The sequence below is a fragment of the Rhinatrema bivittatum genome, chromosome 6 (assembly GCF_901001135.1).
Source record: "Rhinatrema bivittatum chromosome 6, aRhiBiv1.1, whole genome shotgun sequence".
Classification (NCBI taxonomy): Eukaryota; Metazoa; Chordata; class Amphibia; order Gymnophiona; family Rhinatrematidae; genus Rhinatrema; species Rhinatrema bivittatum.
The window spans coordinates 105,170,808-105,190,937 of NC_042620.1; the positions used below are offsets into that span (position 1 = coordinate 105,170,808).

The 20,130-nt window shown below is 42.0% G+C and overlaps 1 protein-coding gene across 2 annotated transcripts in view; it reads right to left on the minus strand.

The window, feature by feature from the left end:
* Positions 1-1,314: 1,314 nt before the first annotated feature.
* Positions 1,315-20,130, minus strand: part of LRP2 (LDL receptor related protein 2) — a 769,913-nt gene continuing 751,097 nt past the window's right edge. For both annotated transcript variants that reach the window (XM_029605680.1, XM_029605679.1), the window contains 5 exons: positions 17,666-17,779; positions 12,157-12,264; positions 8,270-8,377; positions 5,143-5,214; positions 1,315-4,351 (listed from right to left, as the gene is read on the minus strand). In XM_029605680.1, coding sequence (XP_029461540.1) covers positions 4,181-4,351; positions 5,143-5,214; positions 8,270-8,377; positions 12,157-12,264; positions 17,666-17,779 — 573 coding nt within the window. In that variant the 3' untranslated portion in view covers positions 1,315-4,180. The remainder of the gene's footprint in view (positions 4,352-5,142; positions 5,215-8,269; positions 8,378-12,156; positions 12,265-17,665; positions 17,780-20,130) is intronic.

Genomic DNA, 20,130 nt, shown 5'->3' on the forward strand with positions numbered 1-20,130 from the left:
GGGGGGGGGGTCGGGAGAGTGGGGGGGGGGGTTGCAATTAATTACATTTGAAGGGTTGGGGTGGGTTGGGGTTTTTATTTTTTTACAACCCCATTCTAATTAATTAAATTGGAAGGGTCGGGGCGGGTTTCGGATATTGTTTCGGGGGCAACAGAATTAAAACTGGCCCAAATTGCGAGAAAAAGGAATTTCCCGCGGCGGGCCGATAACGAAGGCCGAACCAAAAGGTTCGGCCGAATCACATCTCTATTAAAAACCATCTTTTCAACTCTTTGTCTGAAGTGTAATATTTCCTAGGACTTGAAAAACACCATCTTATCATTTTTTGCTCCATATCATAGAAACATAGAAATGACGGCAGAGGAAGACCAAATGGCCCATCCAGTCTGCCCAGCAAGCTTCACACATTTTTTCTCATACTTATCTGTTTCTCTTAGCTCTTTGGTTCTATTTCCCTTCCACCCCCACCATTAATGTAGAGAGCAGTGATGGAGCTGCATCCAAGTGAAATATCAAGCTTGATTAGTTAGGGGTAGTAGGGGAAGTAACCGCCGCAATAAGCTAGCTACACCCGTGCTTATTTGTTTTACCCAGACTATGTTATTCAGCCCTTATTGGTTGTTTTTCTTCTCCCCTGCCGTTGAAGCAGGGAGCTATGCTGGATATGCGTGTATGTTCAGTTTTTCTTCTCCCCTGCCGTTGAAGCAGAGAGCTATGCTAGATATGCGTGAAGTATCAGTTTTTCTTCTCCCCTGCTGTTGAAGCAGAGAGCTATGCTGGATATGCGTGAAGTATCAGTTTTTCTTCTCCCCTGCCGTTAAAGCAGAGAGCTATGCTGGAAATGCATTGAAAGTGAAGTATTAGGCTTATTTGGTTTGGGTTAGTAACCGCCGTAACAAGCCAGCTACTCCCCGCTTTGTGAGTGCAAATCCTTTTTTCTTCTCCCCTGCCGTTGAAGCAGAGAGCTATGCTGGATATGCGTGAAGTATCAGTTTTTCTTCTCCCCTGCCGTTGAAGCAGGGAGCTATGCTGGATATGCGTGAAGTATCAGTTTTTCTTCTCCCCTGCTGTTGAAGCAGAGAGCTATGCTGGATATGCATGAAGTATCAGACTTCACGCATATCCAAATATCAAACTTGAAATGAATGCTATTTTTCACGAGAGTAAATGAGAGAGACATTTTCTTAACTTTAATCATCAAGTGATCGTATAACATGGATTACACTCTTGGGTTTCTACAAAGTGAAAGTGGATTCTGTTCATTTTCCATGCACCTTACTAGGAAAAGCTGTAAACAAATGACTCAGGAAAAAATATGATAAAATAACACATTAATCACATTTATTCAGCAGCATCATTTTCCAGTTCTCTTTTCTAATCAAAGTATATCTCCTGGCAATTATAACAAGCATTCTAAGGATGGATTACATAGATGTTGTCAACTCTGGTATAGAATAATCAGTAGCACAAATTAAATTTATTACCGGTTTAGCAAAGTCTGTGTGCAGGGTCCTTAAATCAACTGTTCAGTGATTATGTTTCTCCTGCAGTGGTGCACAGACTTACCTGAAATGGTTCTGATATGTGTCAGAAATAAACAGAAAGATGATTTGCAAAAAACAGAAATATGAGGAAATCACCAGGTAACAAACAGAAGACAATATCAATAAAAACCGTTTCCCTTTCTTTTAATAGTAACCTCAGGTAATAAATATGCAATCCAAGAAAGATGGATTCATTGTTTTTAAAAATAACCTGTCATTTTTGCATTTTCTTTTATGGAAATGAGAGGGTTAAAAAGAACCCTAGCAACTACTGCTAAGACTTTTAGAAAAGAGACTCTAACAAAGATTCCTAATGAAGATAGAACCTTGTTAAGCTAAATGTGAAGTGACTGCCTGGCACAAAAGGTAAAGATACCAAAGCTGACTGTACCTACTGCCAACATCATTACTGAATTGGAGCAGAGTTATTGGAAAGACGCATTCTGCTGGTGAAGGAATTCCATAAAACAGTGAGTTCATGCTAGTACAGTATATGCCAGCTTTGATTAACGTACCTATGTTCTCCTGTGAGAATTACAGTACATTCAGCATCCCCCACATCTGCGGGGAACAGAGTATGAGATGCAGTATGCTCACAGTGTATGTCAGATGTTATTCCAAATTCTACTTCTTCATTTTGTAATAAAGAAGCCTGACATTAAAGAAAACCCAAAACTTTACTGCGGAGAGAGCTAAGGAATCAGCATTAAGAATGTGCAATCGTTTTTCATGAATTAGACGATATTGTCTAATTCGTCATGGTTCGGAAGCGCCGAAATACGAAGCGATTTTTGCCGAAATCTCCACAAAATTTGTATTTCGTGTTAGTGCGCATTAACGAAGTAACTGCGCTCTACATATCTGTTAGTGCGCAGTAATACCAATTAGTGCGTACTGTTTTTCTAGCTAACAAACTCCTCTGAATTGATAATTTTTAATTTTTAAGTTGCATTTTTTAGTGCGCACTAATATTAGTTACAGCGCACTAACACATACTTAGTGCGCTGTAAGTTCTATTAGGGCGCACTAACTAACCTGTTAGTGCGCACTAACGAGCCTTAATGCGCATTAACATCTAGCTAGTGCACACTATCTCGTTCAGTGTACTTCGCACTAATGCTGAGATAGTGCGCACTAACTGGTTGTTAGTGCTCAGTAAGGCCCATTAGTGCGCACTAATGCACTTTGTCGAAAATTGCCAATAATAAAAAAAAAAGGGCCCGATCCAAAGCCCAGCCCGATATCTTTAAACGAAGCACATCTCTAATAACATAGCCACTTATTGATGTTCCTGGATGGTAAGAATATTGGTAGTTCCAGTGTACATGTTACACGGCAGTAGTAAGCCATGCCTTTGCTTGTGGTGAAATGTTTTATTGCAGTCCTTGGAATAATTTTTGCGCTTAGAAAATGGCTAGTTCTGGAGAAAACCTACCCCCACCCACTCAAACCTGCTATATTTTAAATGATCAGGCAGGTGAATCACAGCTAACCAAGAGGTAAATGGAATTTTACCACAGGTTACAGGATTCTCTTCCATCCAATCACACCTTTCCTTTTCTAACTGCTGTTTAATTAGGAAAATGCAAAATAGTCTTTTAAAACAGATGTACCTAACTCAGAGAAACTATGTGAAAATATGATGATACGAGGATGCAGTGACAATGCAGGAGGCAGGAAAGCAGCACATCCAGCATTTTGTTGTCTTTCCACTGCTGCATAGTACCCAAACAAGGATTCAAATGAGCAGATGGCTGATCAACTATTTACACAAGTATATGCCTGGGTTAGTATTAGAACTGGGTATGCATTCATTTTACATGTACAGAGTATATCTATATTAAGCCTAGATTTTTTCAAAACATGCATGCACTGTCCTGACATATGAAATAGATATCATTAACAATATAAAATCTGTACATTCTTAATTTGGAAGTAGATCTGCCCAGCTGTTGAGTCCGACTACATTCCTTAAAGGTGCAATTAGAGGAAAACCAAGTTACATCCATATTTGTATTTTACTCATTCAGAATGATGAAATGATCAATTCATCATGCCACTGCTCCTGATACTCAGCTGAAACACATGAAATAAAATCTGCATGTAAATCCTTAAAGGGGTAGCTCTGCACGTGTGTATGTGTGAGAAAGAATGGAGATAAGGATAGAGCTAAATGAGAAGAAATGACCAATAAATCATGTTTTGTGAGGTGCTGTTATAAAAAGGTTTTATGCATGAATAACTTCTCTATATAGAGCCTGAATTTCTAATGTAATCATTTTTAGTACTCCCCCCCAAAAATGCCACAACCAATTTCACACATATGTCTATTAGCAACATCAATGACAAGATAATTTTAAAAAATTTACAAATGTACATTATATTTATAACATTTTCAGACAGCATCAGTGCAAAGATATACATAATAGTACATCGTGATAATTATTCATAAAAATATGAGTTGGCATACTTTAAAAAAAATAACCCAAGGCATATTTGCAGCAGGCTTCATCTGCTATAGGCTAGAAGGTATATATGTATTTATGAAGCATTAAAAGTTAACCCTTTTTTTGCCTATCTATAAAAACAATGTGCAAATAGGTGTGTCTATTTATTCCCTAATCCATGAACTAGAGTTATACATCAAAATCAGCTTTAACCAGATTAGCGGTGTCTTTAAATGTGTCTTCTGTCGGTGTATAAGTGGGAGGTTGGTCCTTTTTGTGTGGCAGTTCCGCAGGAGGCAGTGAAGATGAGGAGGAAGGTGTTTCTTCCTTAACTTCCTGCTGATCCTGTTCCTTTTCCATCTAAATAATGAAATGCAAACAAATCATGTTATTTGCAAGGTAATGAAAACATATTTCTCCTTTCTTTATGTGTACATTAAACATTTACATTAATTGCAAGCCCACCCTTCTTAGTCTTATATGGGACTCAATATCACTTTTATGCCTGTGTTAAAACTTTTAGACAGGCAAGATTCATCAGAATTCATGAGAAGAAATGGAACTTTCTAGCTCCAAGTGATTATGAAATAAAATATGAACGTGAATATTTAAACTATCATTCTAGAGGCAGAATTAAAGACACTATTTAAAATAAACCAATTTTAATAGCAATTAGTTTTCTATTTGGTTAAGCATTTATGCTGAGCTGCTGAATACCTAAATTCTCTGAGGAGGTGACTAGAGTGATGGATCAGGGTGGCACAGTTGGATGTTGCTTATCTGGACTTCTATACTGCCTTTGGCCATTCCATACAAAGGACTAATAAACAAACTAGCCAGTAAGGGAGGAGGAGAAAACACTTAACTGGATGAGGAGCTCATTAAGCAACAGAACTCAGAATGTAGTGATTAATGGAGTCCACTCTGGTGAAGATAGTGTCTAATGGGGTACCCTCTGGGATCAGTGCTTAGGCAGCTACTTTTCACTTTTCATATTAGCACTGGTACAGAAAGATTTAAAGGAAATACATTCCAGTGCAGATGATGCCAAACTCTGTACAAGAGTAGGTATGCCAGGAGGAGAGGAAAAAAAAAAAGAAAGATATGCGCTGTTGCACACACTGATCATGTTGCAACCAATTCATATTTACCTCTCCATATATTGGATTTTCAAAGTTAGTACTTTGCTTCAATTTTCTTCTAAAGAAACTCCATTTTGTTTCCTGAAAGATACAAAGCAGTTATTTTCATTAACATGGATGGGGAGTGCACCAGCTTTCTTACCTGCTATCAAAACACTAAAAAAAAAAGAACTGAAAATGCTCTGGATTCTAGATCTTACAGTATAGGCCTCAGGGTTTCTCTCATTTTACTCTGTATTTACAAATAATTCCCAAGTACATTAACAGATTGTACTCACACATATCAATAGACTAACACATAACATTTTATTTATTTGCATAACCTTCCAAGAATGCTCAGAGAAGTTTACATAAAACACAAAAAGAGAGAAGTAGATGCACAGAGATATGAGTTACCGTTAATCCATCTCTGACACAGATGTTACATTTCCAACATTAAAATAAAAGGGCTACGTGACCCCTTAGTCAGAGAACCTCGATCCTGGGACTCCCAAGATAGAGGGCTTCTTTCTCACAAACCCTGAGCCAGAAGGACTTTTCCCTGGGACCACTTAGTCAGATGGACTATGCTCTACAAAATTATTTTTCTAAAATTCTTTTTGGCTAACAGACATTTTTGCTATTTTACAGAGATAATTTAAAAGACAATTTAAAAAAAGCAAGTCTTCTTCACACCTGCCATGTGTAACTAAAACTTATTTACACGTGGTTACTTGGTTTGAAGTCATGTCACAGTGTCTATGAGGAAAACGCTTATTAAATGAGGACCTAACTGTACTGCACTAGCAACTTATTACACATATATGCTGTGCAAGCAATGAATGCAGGGGGAAAAGGAGTCAGAGTGATTCTTATATGTCTCGAGATATTAAAGGGGCTCCATACATGCTGGTATTTTTTAAAAACACTCTCATTAGCAGGGCAAGAACTGGCACCTGGTGAACTGTAAAGGTATTTCTGATCTCTCAGCTCTGAAGACCTGAAGGTTCTCAGTCTGACAGAGAAGAGCAAGTTTGCTTACCGTAAACTGTGTTTTCCATAGATAGCAGATGAATTAGCCATGCTGTATGGGTACGTCCTCCGTGCCACTAGGTGGCGGAGCTCTCTAAGACTAGCAAAGTCTTTTAGCTAGGTGCTAATTCAGCTGCTTATCTACGTGAAAAAGAACGAACAGGAACTGTTCATTAAAGAAAGAAGTAGGGACTACGTTCTCCTGGAGTGCTATAAAAAGGTCTATACAGTGACTTAAGGAATTCAAAATGTACTGTCGGGAAGACATGCAAGAAAGGAACAATAGAAACAGGCAACTATGTAGCAGTCTTCAATAAACTATAAGTTAGTAATATTTTTTTCTGAAAAACAGAGGCTAAATTACAAGCACTCGTGATATAAAATTGTAAAAATGAAATCTACTATACAGTGTAGGGTGCAGTTAATGCCTGCAAAAGCCCAAAAGAAGAGGTAGCAGCAGTAAAATAGTGCCAGCATTCAAGCATACTTGCATCAGAAATAATGGGTGCTGGCAAGGGTGAAAGATGATAGAGTCACACAATGCAAAGGCTATGTGACAGACTGGGTGAGCCAAAAGGTCCTTGTCACATTCTAGAAAGTTAGGTACAGGTTATTTAGGTATGGTTAAGCCCCATCCCAAAAAGACCCCGCTGCACAGTCTGAACAGGAACTGTGAGCTTCTTTATTATTTCCCAGAGTACCCTCTGGTGGCCCATGTCTTTTTGCTAACTTAGAGGTTGATTTTAAAAGCGTTGCTGGCACTAAAATACCCATATATGCAAGTTTCTTGGCCGTACATGAGCGACGAGTATTTAAAAGACGGAAATTACGCGTATATAAACGCATATGTGAGTAAAAAAATGGTGGAAAAGGGGTGGAGTTGGAGGTGGGGCATGGGCATTCTAGAGCAGGGCCAACAATTATGTGCATAACTTCGTATTTTAAAACCAGCGTCCATAGTTCACGTCAACTTGTTAGCCACATAACTTTACTGTTGCTCCTGATGAGAAGCAAGTCTGCAAATCTCGCATTTTAGGGCTTACATGACAGGGTGAAAGGTCTGGTTCAACTGGGGAGGTGTGCAGCATGAAGAACCAAAGGGGTCTGGATGACTTTGAGATTGACTGGAGCAAACTGGTGGACTAATTTGAAAAACTGGTAATGTCCCCTGTGCGAGCATGTTTTATAATCTGCTTACATACGTGCGTTAAAGCTGGCAAAGTTCTATAGGAGATATGCCTAGTGGGTTTGCTGTAGTAGCAGTATTTTAAATCATTCGTGTGCAAAATTCAAGCGTATCTCCGCTCGTGCACCAATATGCATGTGTATGGGCGCATGCACGCTCATTTTAAAATTAGCCTGAAAGCCTTTACCTGAACATTAAACTCCCCCATTACAGTCCTTATCTATGAGCAATTTTATTATACTGAAATAATATGTAGCCCGCAGTTAACCCTGATGAGGGCTGGCTTTAGGAGTTTGTGACCTGTACAGTCGCACAGGATGCTGCTGTTTCAGCAGTGTGGGTGATGGCAGCTTTGAGGCAGTACCACCAACTGCAGCACTCTGGGGGGAACCCATGAGGTCAAAGGGCGCCGTTCGTGATGGTCTCACTGGACACTGCTGCTCCGTCCCTTATTCTCATATTTCTCATCTCATGTCTGTCCCTTATTAACATCAAGCTGAGAGATGGTTTCTCATCTCACTTCCCTTTCCATTCACCCCTACATGATTTGCCATTGATTCAGTCACATGCCTCTGTGATCCAACAAAGAATAGAACTTCAATTGCCTTATGGATGATTTACTGACATTGTGCTTTGTAGAATTCTTGGCACACTCCAGCATTTATCTAGAATCTCCAATTCTTGTTGCACGTGTGCTGCAGTTTGCTGCAGTCTTTAGCATTTTTAAGCATTAAATTGTTAATCAAATGTATTTTATATCTCCAGCAAAATCAGATCTCTGGCAACATTTCCTAACTAATAAAAAAAAAATCTCCAGTATAGCTTGAAGGGTACCTCCCTAACGTTCTTTAATTGGTAAGTTGTACCATATACAGATATATATATATGTATATTCTAGAACATTCTAGATATACATTTTAGAAAGTGACCATTGCTTACTTTGGGTGTTTCTGTACTGGTAGAAGCCTGTGGAATAGTAAATATAGTACGAGCATAGGTAGGATTGTCAAAATTCTCTCCCATGTTGCCATTATTTGATGCAGTAACCTGTAAAAAACATGGAGACCTATTCAGATATCCAAGCAATATAAAGAATTACTTAAACAGAAACAATGATTCATTTATTTGGATTTCTTTTTTTTTTTTTTTTTAAAGAAGATAATTTTTATTGAAGTGAATGCAGCAAACAAGGTCACAAGCCATCACAACATTACCAATGAATAAAATAATTGCAAAACACAGAGAGCGAGGAGGTCAAGATATATACATATCAACACCTGAGCTTTGCTGCATTTTACATTTTTATTTCCCCCCCACAATATAATAGCCTATACTCACAAGTTACCCTCCCCTACAAACCCCAGCCCCAAATCATACACACTCCATGCATACCCAAGTCACCCCATCTCCAGTCAATACACTAACACCGCCATGTCCAAGCTCAATAGACATAGCAACATAGAGAAGATCCCTTGGCAAGCTTTCTCCCATAATTGAAAAAAATCCCCTCAAATGTAGAAAAAAATGCTTAGTACCAAACTCTTTTTTTTCTCAAATGCTCCATCCAAGCATTACGGATCATTGCTGCACTCCATTCCCAATAAACAGGTATCTCATTGTTATTCCAACAGAATGAAATCACTTTTTTTTGCTAAAGTCAATGAGACTAAGGAACCTCTGTCCCCCACCAGGCAGATGAGGAGCATCGGCAAACAAATGCTAATAAAGAGGAATTTTACATCCCAGCGGGCTCTCAATGGCATCACACACTTTTTGCCAAAAAGAACTCAGCTAAGAGCACTCCGTTAACATGTGACAGAATTCCTCCCGAAGATGCAAACATTTTAAGCATTCATCAGATTCGCACCCCCCTTATCTTTAGATATGTAAGTGCGATGTAGAATTTTAAACTGTATTTCCCGCAGATTAGCCAAGAAAAAGTTCCCTTTGAAAAATGACAGGTCTGCAGGTAAAAAAATAACTGGGAACTTTACATCTACTCACACAGTTTGAAAGTTGCCATCAATATGTTGTTGTGCCTATGATATCTATGAGCGATTTTATTATGATAAATTAATATGTAGGTTTGAGACCTGTGCAATTGCACAAGATGCCACTGTTTCAGCAATGTGAGTGGTGGCAATTTGAGGTAGTACCACAACTCTGGCCAATGGAGGGTGCTGTCCCTAGTGTTCACACAGGACACTGCTGGCACAAAAGTTAGCCCTGTCCCTTATTCTCACATTTCTGATTCATCATTTTCACTTATAACATCAAGCTGAGAGGTGGTTTCTCATTTCATCTCCCTCCCCTTTTCCTCCTAGATGATTTGCCATTACTTAAGTCACATGATTCTATGACCCAACAAACAATAGAATTTCAGTTGCCTCATGTTACGTTCTATCTTAGGAGTTACCACCCAGCAAAGTGATCTAGGCATCATAGTGGATAATACATTAAAATCGTCAGTTCAGTGTGCTGTGGTGATCAAAAAAGCAAACAGAATGTTAGGAATTATTAGAAAGGGAATGGAAAATAAAACAGAGGATGTCATAATTCCTCTGTATCGCTCCATGGTGAGACTACACCTTGAATATGGTATGCAGTTCTGGTCACTGCATCTCAAAAATGATATAGCTGCACTGGAGAAAGTATAGAGAAGGGTGACCAAAATGATATGGGGCATGGAACGGCTGCCCTAAGAGGAAAGGCTAAAGAAGTTAAGGCTGTTCAGTTTGGAGAAGAGACGACTGAGGGGGGATATGATAGAAGTCTACAAAACCATGAAAGGATTTGAACAAGTTAATATAAATTGGTTATTTACTCTGTCAGATAATAGAAGGACCATGAAGTTAGCAAGTAGCTCATTTAAAACAAATCGAAGAAAAATATTTTTCACTCAGTGCAGTTAAACTCTGGAATTCATTGTCAGAGGATGTGGTTTCAGCAGTTAGTGTTACTGGATTTAAAAAAGGTTTGGATAAGTTCCTAGATGAAAAATCCATAAACTGCTATTAATTAATAAGCAACAGTAGCTTGAGATCTATTTAATGCTTGGGTACTTGCCAGTAGAGATGTGCTTCGTTTTTTTCTACCGGGTCGTTTTTTGACTCGGATACTTCGTGGTAAAATTCGGGTTTTCTCGTTTAGTTTTTTTTAAAAACGAAACGAGGAAACCCGAAACCGGCCCAAAAAACGAAGCGGGAAACGAAGCTAAAAAAAACCCCACCCCAAGCATTTAAATTCATTTTAATACATTACATACAACCCCCCCCCCCACCATCCCGATCCCTCCCCAAGACTTACTAACATCCCTGGGGGTCCAGCGGGGTCCCGGGTTCCATTTGTCCCTCCGTGCCCGGTGTGCTACTGCAAGCCGTGCTCCTCAAAATGGTGCCGAATAGCCTCTGAACTACTATGTCACAGGGGCTACCGGCGCCATTGGTCAGCCCCTGTCACATGGCCATCGGCGCCTTCTTGTGCTCATACCATGTGACAGGGGCTGACCAATGGCGCCGGTAGCCCCTGTGACATAGTATGGGCAAAGGCTATAGGCGCCATTTTGATTCCTGGCAGCCGACAATGAAATCGCTCCCGGACCCCTGCTGGACCCCCAGGGATTATTGGCAAGCCTTGGGGGGGGGGGGGGTCAGGAGGCCCCCCCAAGCTGGCCACTGTTTCCAACAGTGGTCAATCCAGGCCATAAGAACCTGGCAAGTACCCAAAAACTAAGTCTATTCCATGCTACTGTTGCTAGTAATAGCAGTGGCTATTTTCTAAGTCAACTTAATTAATAGCAGGTAATGGACTTCTCCTCCAAGAACTTATCCAATCCTTTTTTAAACACAGCTACACTAACTGCACTACTGTGCGCTGAGTGAAAAAGAACTTTCTCCGATTAGTTTCAAATCTGCCACATGCTAACTTCATGGAGTGCCCCCTAGTCTTTCTATTATTTGAAAGAGTAAATAACAGATTCACATTTACCTGTTCTAACCGCTCATGATTTTAAACACCTCTATCATATCCCCCCCTCAGTCATCTCTTCTCCAAGCTGAAAAATCCTAACCTCTTTAGTCTTTCCTCATAGAGGAGCTGTTCCATTCCCCTTATCATTTTGGTCGCCCTTCTCTGTACCTTCTCCATCACAACTATATCTTTTTTGAGATGCGGCGACCAGAATTGTACACAGTATTCAAGGTATGGTCTCACCATGGAGCGATACAGAGGCATTATGACATTTTCCGTTTTATTCACCATTCCCTTCTAATAATTTCTAACATTCTGTTTGCTTTTTTGACTGCCGCAGCAAACTGAACTAACGATTTCAATGTGTTATCCACTATGACGCCTAGATCTCTTTCTTGGGTGGTAGCACCTAATATGGAACCTAACATTGTGTAACTATAGCATGGGTTATTTTTCCCTATATGCATCACCTTGCACTTATCCACATTAAATTTCATCTGCTATTTCAATGCCCAATTTTCCAGTCTCACAAGGTCTTCCTGCAATTTATCACAATCTGCTTGTGATTTAACTACTCTGAACAATTTTGTAACATCTGCAAATTTGATTACCTCACTTGTCGTATTTCTTTCCAGATCATTTATAAATATATTGAAAAGTAAGTGTCCCAATACAGATCCCTGAGGCACTCCATTGCCCACTCCCTTCCACTGAGAAAATTGTCCATTTAATCCTACTCTGTTTCCTGTCTTTTAGCCAGTTTGTAATCCACAAAAGGACATCGTCACTTATCCCATGACTTTTTACTTTTCCTAGAACATTCTAGATATACATTTTAGAAAGTGACCATTACTTACCGTGGCTGTTTCTGTACTAGTAGAAGCCTGTGGACTAGTAAATATGGTACGAGCATAGGTAGGATTGTCAAAATTCTCTCCCATGTTGCCATTATTTGATGCAGTAACCTGTAAAAGCATGAAGTCCTATTCAGATATCCAAGCATTAAATAAAAATAAAAAATTAGTTAAATAAAAACAATGATTTATTTGGCTTTCTTTCTCACTTCCAGCCATATAAAACGCTTGATGTGAGTTATAACAGGCTTGGATTTGCCAATAGGCACTCTAGGCCTGTGCCTAGGGCAGCAGGATTTGTTGGGGGGGGAGGGGCAGCAGCTGCAGCTTGCTAGAAACGGTGCTTAATCTCACTCATCAGAGAAGAGCCTGCTTCTTCCTGCTCCAGCCCCTCCCTTCCAAGTGCAGAGAAAAGGATGGGAGGGATGAGGCTAGAAGTGACAGAGGTAAGAAAAACTGCTACACTATTCCAGTCCCTCCCTGCTTGCAATGAGGAGAGGGGTAACACCAGAGCACACAGCAGGGAGCAAAGAAAAACCACTCTGTTCTCTAATCCATCCTCTCTCCTCCTGTCATTCAGGGGCTTGAGAGGAGGAAGTGAATCTGAAGCAGATAGAGCAGAGCAAAGAAGGTTATGCTTTAGATCTTTTGCAAAGGGGGTGACAGCTCCAACAATACTTTGCGGTGGCAAAGTCCTAAATCCAACACTGAGTTACAATATAAAATAGATTGAATAATGCATATATTTGAGTCACTTGGACAATTTAACAGAACCATAATAATTAAAACCAGGATCCTACATCATAAGATGTGCCATGTTGAGTCAGAGCAAAGATTCATTAAGCCCACCATCTTGTCTATGACAGTGACCAGTCTAGATTATTATGTGTCTGGCAGATACCAAAGAGTAGATCTATTTCTTCTTGCTCACTTCCAAGGATAAGTGGTGGGTTTCTCAAGTTTACCTGGCTAATAATGTTTATGGACATTTACTCCAGAAACTTGTCCAAACTCCTTTTAAACCCAGCTGTCTAGATGCCTTGATCATAGGGGTGTGCATTCGGTCCCTACGTATTGGCAATCCACAACGGATGTGGCCATATTCGTTGTATTCGTGGGGAAGCGAAATGTATCGCAATTCCCCACGAATACACGAATCTTCGCCGAATTATACGGCAGCCTAAAGAAACCAATTTAAACAAACCCCCCACCCTCCTGACCCCCCCATGACTTACCAAAACTCCCTGGTGGTCCAGCGGGGGTCCGGGAGCGACCTCCTGCACTCGGACCGTCGGCTGCCAGTAATCAAAATGGCGCCGATAGCCTTTGCCCATACTATGTCACAGGAGCTACCGGTGCCATTGGTCAGCCCCTGTCACATGGTAGGAGCACAAGATGGCCATATGACAGGGGCTGACAAATGGCACCGGTAGCCCCTGTGACATAGTAGGTCAAAGGCTATCGGCATCATTTTGAAACCGGGACCAAGGGTGTGAGTGCAGGGGATGGCTCCCGGACCCCCCGCTGGACCACCAGGGAGTTTTGGTAAGTTTTGGGGGGGGGGGGGTCAGGAGGGTGGGGGGTTGTAGTTAATTTAATTTTAGCGGGGGAACGAATAGAAATCGACGTATTAATGTATCGGGGTGCCATACGGCCGAATGCAACGTATTTGCCCCCTGACGAATCTGAATCCCAAATGCAACGTATGACGTCCCTCTGCACATCCCTACTTGATCACATCCTCTGGCAACAAATTTCTGTTATGCTTGCCTCTTGCAGGTCAGCCACGCGAGTGGTTTCAATTACCCCGATGGCTGCAGCAACAAACCGCGGCCAGGACACCGCCAACATCAACGCTGCTCTTGCATGGAACAGAACACCACCATTTCAACTCCTTCCCATGACTCCTTAGGCACGCGTGCGCACCACATGGCATTCTTTGCAGGCCCCACATCAGGAATTCCCCTAGCAAGCGCCTCCTGACGCCGCCATGCGGCTGGGTATTTTAACCCAGCCACAACTCCTCTTCTTTGCCTTAGCAATGTCCTTCATGTTCCAGTAGTGCCTTGCTTCATCCAGCCTGCCTTCCAACCTTGCCTCGCCCAAGCCTTGCCTTCAGCCTGTCCTATCTCTGTCTCATTGTGTTGGCCCTCCGCCTTACCCTTGTCTTCAGAGTCCTGCTGTGCCTTGTCTCTTGGTCTTGTCCCCTGTGTCTTGTATGTCTAGGCCAGTCTCTCTGGTTCCAACCTCAGCCTTGGACTTAGATATATTCCTTACTTGCTGCCTGATCCTGACTCTAGCCCTGCAATTGGATTATGCCATGTCTGCTGCTGGCCCCGAGTCTTGGATTGCCACTGAACCCTGCCTAGCTCCCTGAATCTTCTAAGTCCTACTAACCGCCAGAACCCAAGGGCCCAATCTGTGGGGGAGGCATCTGGTTCAGGTGAAGCCTTAGCCTGGTCTGTACCAAAACGTGTTCTCCAGTTGTTGGCACAGGCCTCATGGAGCTGCCCATGGGGCAGTGTCAACTGTGCCTCAGCAAGAATGGCTCATGCTGACACTGTCCCTTAAAATTTCACAACTTGATGGTGTACTGAGTGAAAAAATACTTTCTCTGATTTGTTAAGTTTTCTACCTGTTAGTTTCATGAAGTGTCTCCTAGACTTAGTATTGTTTGAAAGGAAAAATAACCATTTCCTTTTTATCTGTTTCAACCCTCATGATCAAATTCCTCTTAGTCATCTCTTTTCCAAGCTGATGAGCCCTAACCTGTTCATAAGAGAGTCATTTCATCCTAACATTTTTGTTGCTTTTTTTTGTACCTTTTCTAGTTCCACTATATATTTTTTGATATATAGGACAATACAATATTCAATATGCACCAAGCATCACAACAGAGACATTGTGATATTCTCATTTTATTCTTCATTCCTTTCTGAATAATTCCTAACATTCTATTTGATTTTTGACTACTACCACTCACTGAACTGAGGATTTCATCATATTGTCCAATATGACTCCAAAATCCTTTTCCTGGGTGGTAACTCTAGTATTGTTGCGCATCACGTCCGCACTCGGCCCATGCCCGGGCTTGCTCACCTCTCCAGCTCCTCCAAGGGTCCCGGGTCGTCCTCCCCTGCAGCAGTGGCAAGCACAGGTAGGCCTTGGCGTCCTGCGGCAGCGGTCGCCGGGCCTTTGTCCTCCAGCGTTGGCCCCACCCCTAGGCTCGCGTGCGTGGACTGCCTGGCAACTTAAAGGGCCAGGGGCAGATCCCAGCTCCGCGGCATGCCCTGATTGATCGCATTATAACAGGAAGCTCCTACCCTCACTTCCTTGCCTTGGCAATCGGGTCGATCCTAATGATTTCTAGTTTGCCTCTGCATTCCAGTCTATGTTCCAGTCTCATTCCAGCCTTTGTTCCAGTCTCGTTCCAGCCTTTGTTCCAGTTCTGTTCCAGCGTCCTTCTGTCTCCTTGTCTCCCCAGGTAGTACCTTTCGGACTGTCTTCTCGGTACTGACCTCGGCTTCCCTTTGATTATGTTGATCGCAGCATGCCTCTGACCTTCTGCCTATTTTCCACGACCATGTCTGCACGCTGCCTGGAACTGACCTCTGCCTGAACTCGACCACATCTGACTGTCTCCTGGAACTTGACCTCTGCTTTGGCTGACTATCCACTGACTGACTACTGGTAACTAACCCCTGCTTTGCCTGACTATCTACGGACTGATTACTGGTAACTAACCCCTGCTTTGCCTGACTATCTACGGACTGATTACTGGTAACTAACCCCTGCTTTGCCTGACTATCTACGGACTGATTACTGGTAACTAACCCCTGCTTTGCCTGACTATCCACTGACCGGCTACTGGTAACTAACCCCTGCTTTGCCTGACTATCTATGGACTGATTACTGGTAACTAACCCCTGCTTTGCCTGACTATCCACTGACTGACTACTGGTAACTAACCCCTGCTTTGCCTGACTATCTACGGACTGATTACTGGTAACTAACCCCTGCTTTGCCTGACTATCTACGGACTGATTACTGGTAACTAACCCCTGCTTTGCCTGACTATCTACGGACTGATTACTGGTAACTAACCCCTGCTTTGCCTGACTATCTACGGACTGATTACTGGTAACTAACCCCTGCTTTGCCTGACTATCTACGGACTGATTACTGGTAACTAACCCCTGCTTTGCCTGACTATCTACGGACTGATTACTGGTAACTAACCCCTGCTTTGCCTGACTATCTACGGACTGATTACTGGCTCTGACCCTTGCACTGGCTGACCAGGCTTCCTTGATTCTGGCCTTATTCCTTGCCATACATTCAGAGACTCTCTTCTGGCCTTCTCAGGCACCAAGGACTTCTGGCCTGAGTATCGACTGCGCACCCTTGATTATGGTGGGCTCACCCCTGAACTTCCTATCAAGGAGATCCTGCAAGGCCCACCTAAGACCAGGCGGCCCAGGTACCCAAGGACTCAACCCGGGGGTACCTAGGGTTGCTAGTGGCGAAGCTCCAGCTAGTCTCTGTCTCCTCTTGTGCTCCACCTCCTGGTGGCAGGCGCTCTCTGGGTCCGACCAGGGAGCCTACCAATCCTCCACTGGGCCAAAGGTCCACCTCCTGGCGCAACAAGTATGAAACCTAGCATTGCATACCTTTTATTAGAATTATTTTTTTTATATGCATCACTTTACTCTTGTCCAAATTAAATGTAATCTTCCACTTAGATGTCTAATTTTACAGTCTGGCAAGGTCCTTCTGTAGTTCCTCTTGGTACATTTCATGTTTTAACAACTTTGAGTTGCTGGTAGCTCCCTTTTCCAGATCATTTATGTAAATATTAAACAGCAAGCAACAGTCCCAATACAGTTCTCTGGGGCACACCACTATTCGTCTCTTTCCCGTGGGAAAATTGACCATTTAATCCAACTCTCTGCTTTCTATCTTTTAACAAGCTACCAGCTGCCACAGTAGGACATCGCCTCCTATTCCGTGACTTTGCGATGAAACAAAAACAGTCTAAGAAAATATAATTATTGCATTATAACCACAAAGTGAACTCTTCTACTGAAAATTTATGCCACAAAAAATCAGTTAGTTTATAAGATGTCAGTAGCCTCTGTGTTGCCTTTTGATTATGAATACGTTACTGGAGAATAAGAAGTCAGAGTAGATGCAAACACACGTTTGTATTCATTCTGCATAATTTTTGGTCTTCCATTAGATACATTTTTAATACTAGTTTCTTTAAACATTTGAATTTTTGGAAATGCGTAAAACATTTATTGAGAGTCTGTCATCAGATTATGGAGACAGTGCCTGAAAAGAGGAGAAAGCAGAACACTGCTGATAAACCAAAAAGGGAGATGTGGAAAAGAAAGAGGAGTGAAGTAAAAGAAGATCAGATAATAGACAGAAGAACTGTGAAAAGAATGAGGAAACAAAGGAAATCGACAAGAGGAAATGACAAACCACAACCTGGTAGCTCATAGCTTACATGTACTGGCTGATCAATATTCACAACACTAACTCCGCTGTCATGCATGGCTGAATACATTGCATTTTCAAAGGTGATGGGCTCTTTCCCTGGACCTTCTGCAGCATTTTCATACTGTAAAAAAAATAAAGAATTAGATTATATTTAGCCTACTTTCAGAAGGTAAAGAAGGCATATAACATTGCTATGTTGGTTTTGTGCTGGTGTCCTATCCACACCAAATTCTCAGGACATATGAGAGGGACAGGAGAATTCTGATAGGGGTAGGGTTTGGGGTTCTTTTTGGATCCACACACATGTACATATTGTGGACACGCACACTCGTGACTTGGAAAGTAGGCTCCATTACTTTTGGGTGGAACGTCTTGTTTCAGTTCCTAACGACATTCATTTTTGACAATTTCACAAATGTACACTTGGATAATAAGTTTCAAATTCTGAGACAGAAGACGTTATATTCGTATAGCGGGACCCTCATAACACCGAGCATTTACTTTGTCAGTATTAAGTTTCTACTGCTTTACAGGTTATAACTAATCATTGGTCCCAACATTCACTCCTTTTCTCACTTTTTTTAAATATATAATTTTTGTTGCTCATAAAAAATGAATACTCCCCATACGCTTGAGTTTCATGCAGCGCTTAATCATATTTTTATATATTAGACAGACATGGCACCTTGTTTCGAGAAACGGTTTTCAAATTTAACCATACTTCATTTCAGAATTCAGATGGTAAAGGACAAATATCTAATTAATTCACTGCTGTAATTAAGAATGAATATCAAAATTCAAATTTACAAACCCCAGGAATGATAAACACAATTTTGTAATAGAATTTTTAATATATTATGCATTTAATATTTGGGTAAAAATTAAGAGCAGCAGCCTGGAAAGTTCTTCACTGTTATGTACTTCATTCCAGAAAGATCAGTCCTCATTGACCTTTAATGCTATGTATTTTCAGTTTCTGCAAATTGCTAGTGCCCCAGAAAATAAACTGCAAAAATATGAGAACCTTCAATCTTTGGGGTGTGCTACATAAAGGCAGACAATTTTGTACAATTATGTTATATTATTATGATGGCTGTCTGACATGAACACTTGAAAACTAGGTAAAAAGTTTAGACTACAAAACTGACAGCGATGCTAGAATCCAGATCTTAAGACAAGCACCTGGAGGTGAATTACCGTATTTTTCGCTCCATAAGACGCACTTTTTTTCCCCAAAAAATGGGGAGAAAATGTGGGTGCGTCTTATGGAGCGAATGTAGCAGCTCTCCCTCTCGCGCGCCGTCCCCCGCCTCCTCCCAACTCCGCCCAATCAGCATGGTGGTGTAGGCGTGTGTATTCTGCCGGCGGAACTTGAGCTCCCTGCCGGTCTGCTGTTCCCGCGGTGCAGCTTGCTGCGAGGGTCGCCGCGGCGCAGGTCAGACATCACCTGTTTGACCTGCATGGGCTACGGAGGCCCTTCCAGTTCAGACGGCTGGCATTTGACCTGCGCCGCGGCGACCCTCGCAGCAAGCTGCACCGCGGAACAGCAGACCGGCAGGGATCTGTTTGAATTGGAGGGGCCTCCGTAGCCCACGCGGTTCAAACAGGTGATGACTGACCTGCGCCGCGGCGACCCTCGCAGCAAGCTGCACCGCGGGAACAGCAGACCGGCAGGAATCTGTTTGAACTGGAGGGGACTCCGTAGCCCACGCGGTTTAAACAGGTGATGACTGACCTGCGCCACGCCGATCTTGCAGTGAGATGCACCGGGAACCGGCAGGGAGCTCGGGCTCTGCCGTCGGAGGCTCTCACTTGCAGTCCAAAGTAAGAACTTCACTCGTTGTGGTTTGGATGTATTGAAGGGTCATGGGGGTGGTATACTGCCTAGGATGGAGGACACATGACACAGACCAGCAAATAGAATTACTGCCTGTGCTGATTAAGTGACTACCTGTTGAAATATTAGGAGCAATTGCTCTCCTAATCAATGTAATATAGCCCTGACTATTTATTATTGAACTCTGGAGCAGTCATGAAATTTTAAAATAACTGGTGTGAGAGAGATGTGTATGAGGGAGAGTCTGAGTGTGTGATTGTCTGTGGGTATGTGTATAAGTGAAGAGAGCTAGTGAATGTGAAAGAGCCTATGTATGTATGTGAGGGACAGAAAACCAGTGAGTGTGAGTACCTGTGTGGATGTTCTCTGCCTTACTATAAAAAAACAAAACAAAAAAAAATCCCACGGACGGCCACCAGGGGGGAGCTCCGTACAGAGCCCATCATGGGGACAGAATTTTTTTTTTCTTAATTTCCTCCTCTAAATCCTAGGTGCGTCCTATGGTCAGGTGCGTCTTATAGTGCGAAAAATACGGTACATGTGATATAGTCAAGCCCTTGCCTATGCTCCTACACCTTGTTATTTTAATCAGATCAGCTCAATGTGCACTATAGCTTACGCCCCAAGCCTCTGTA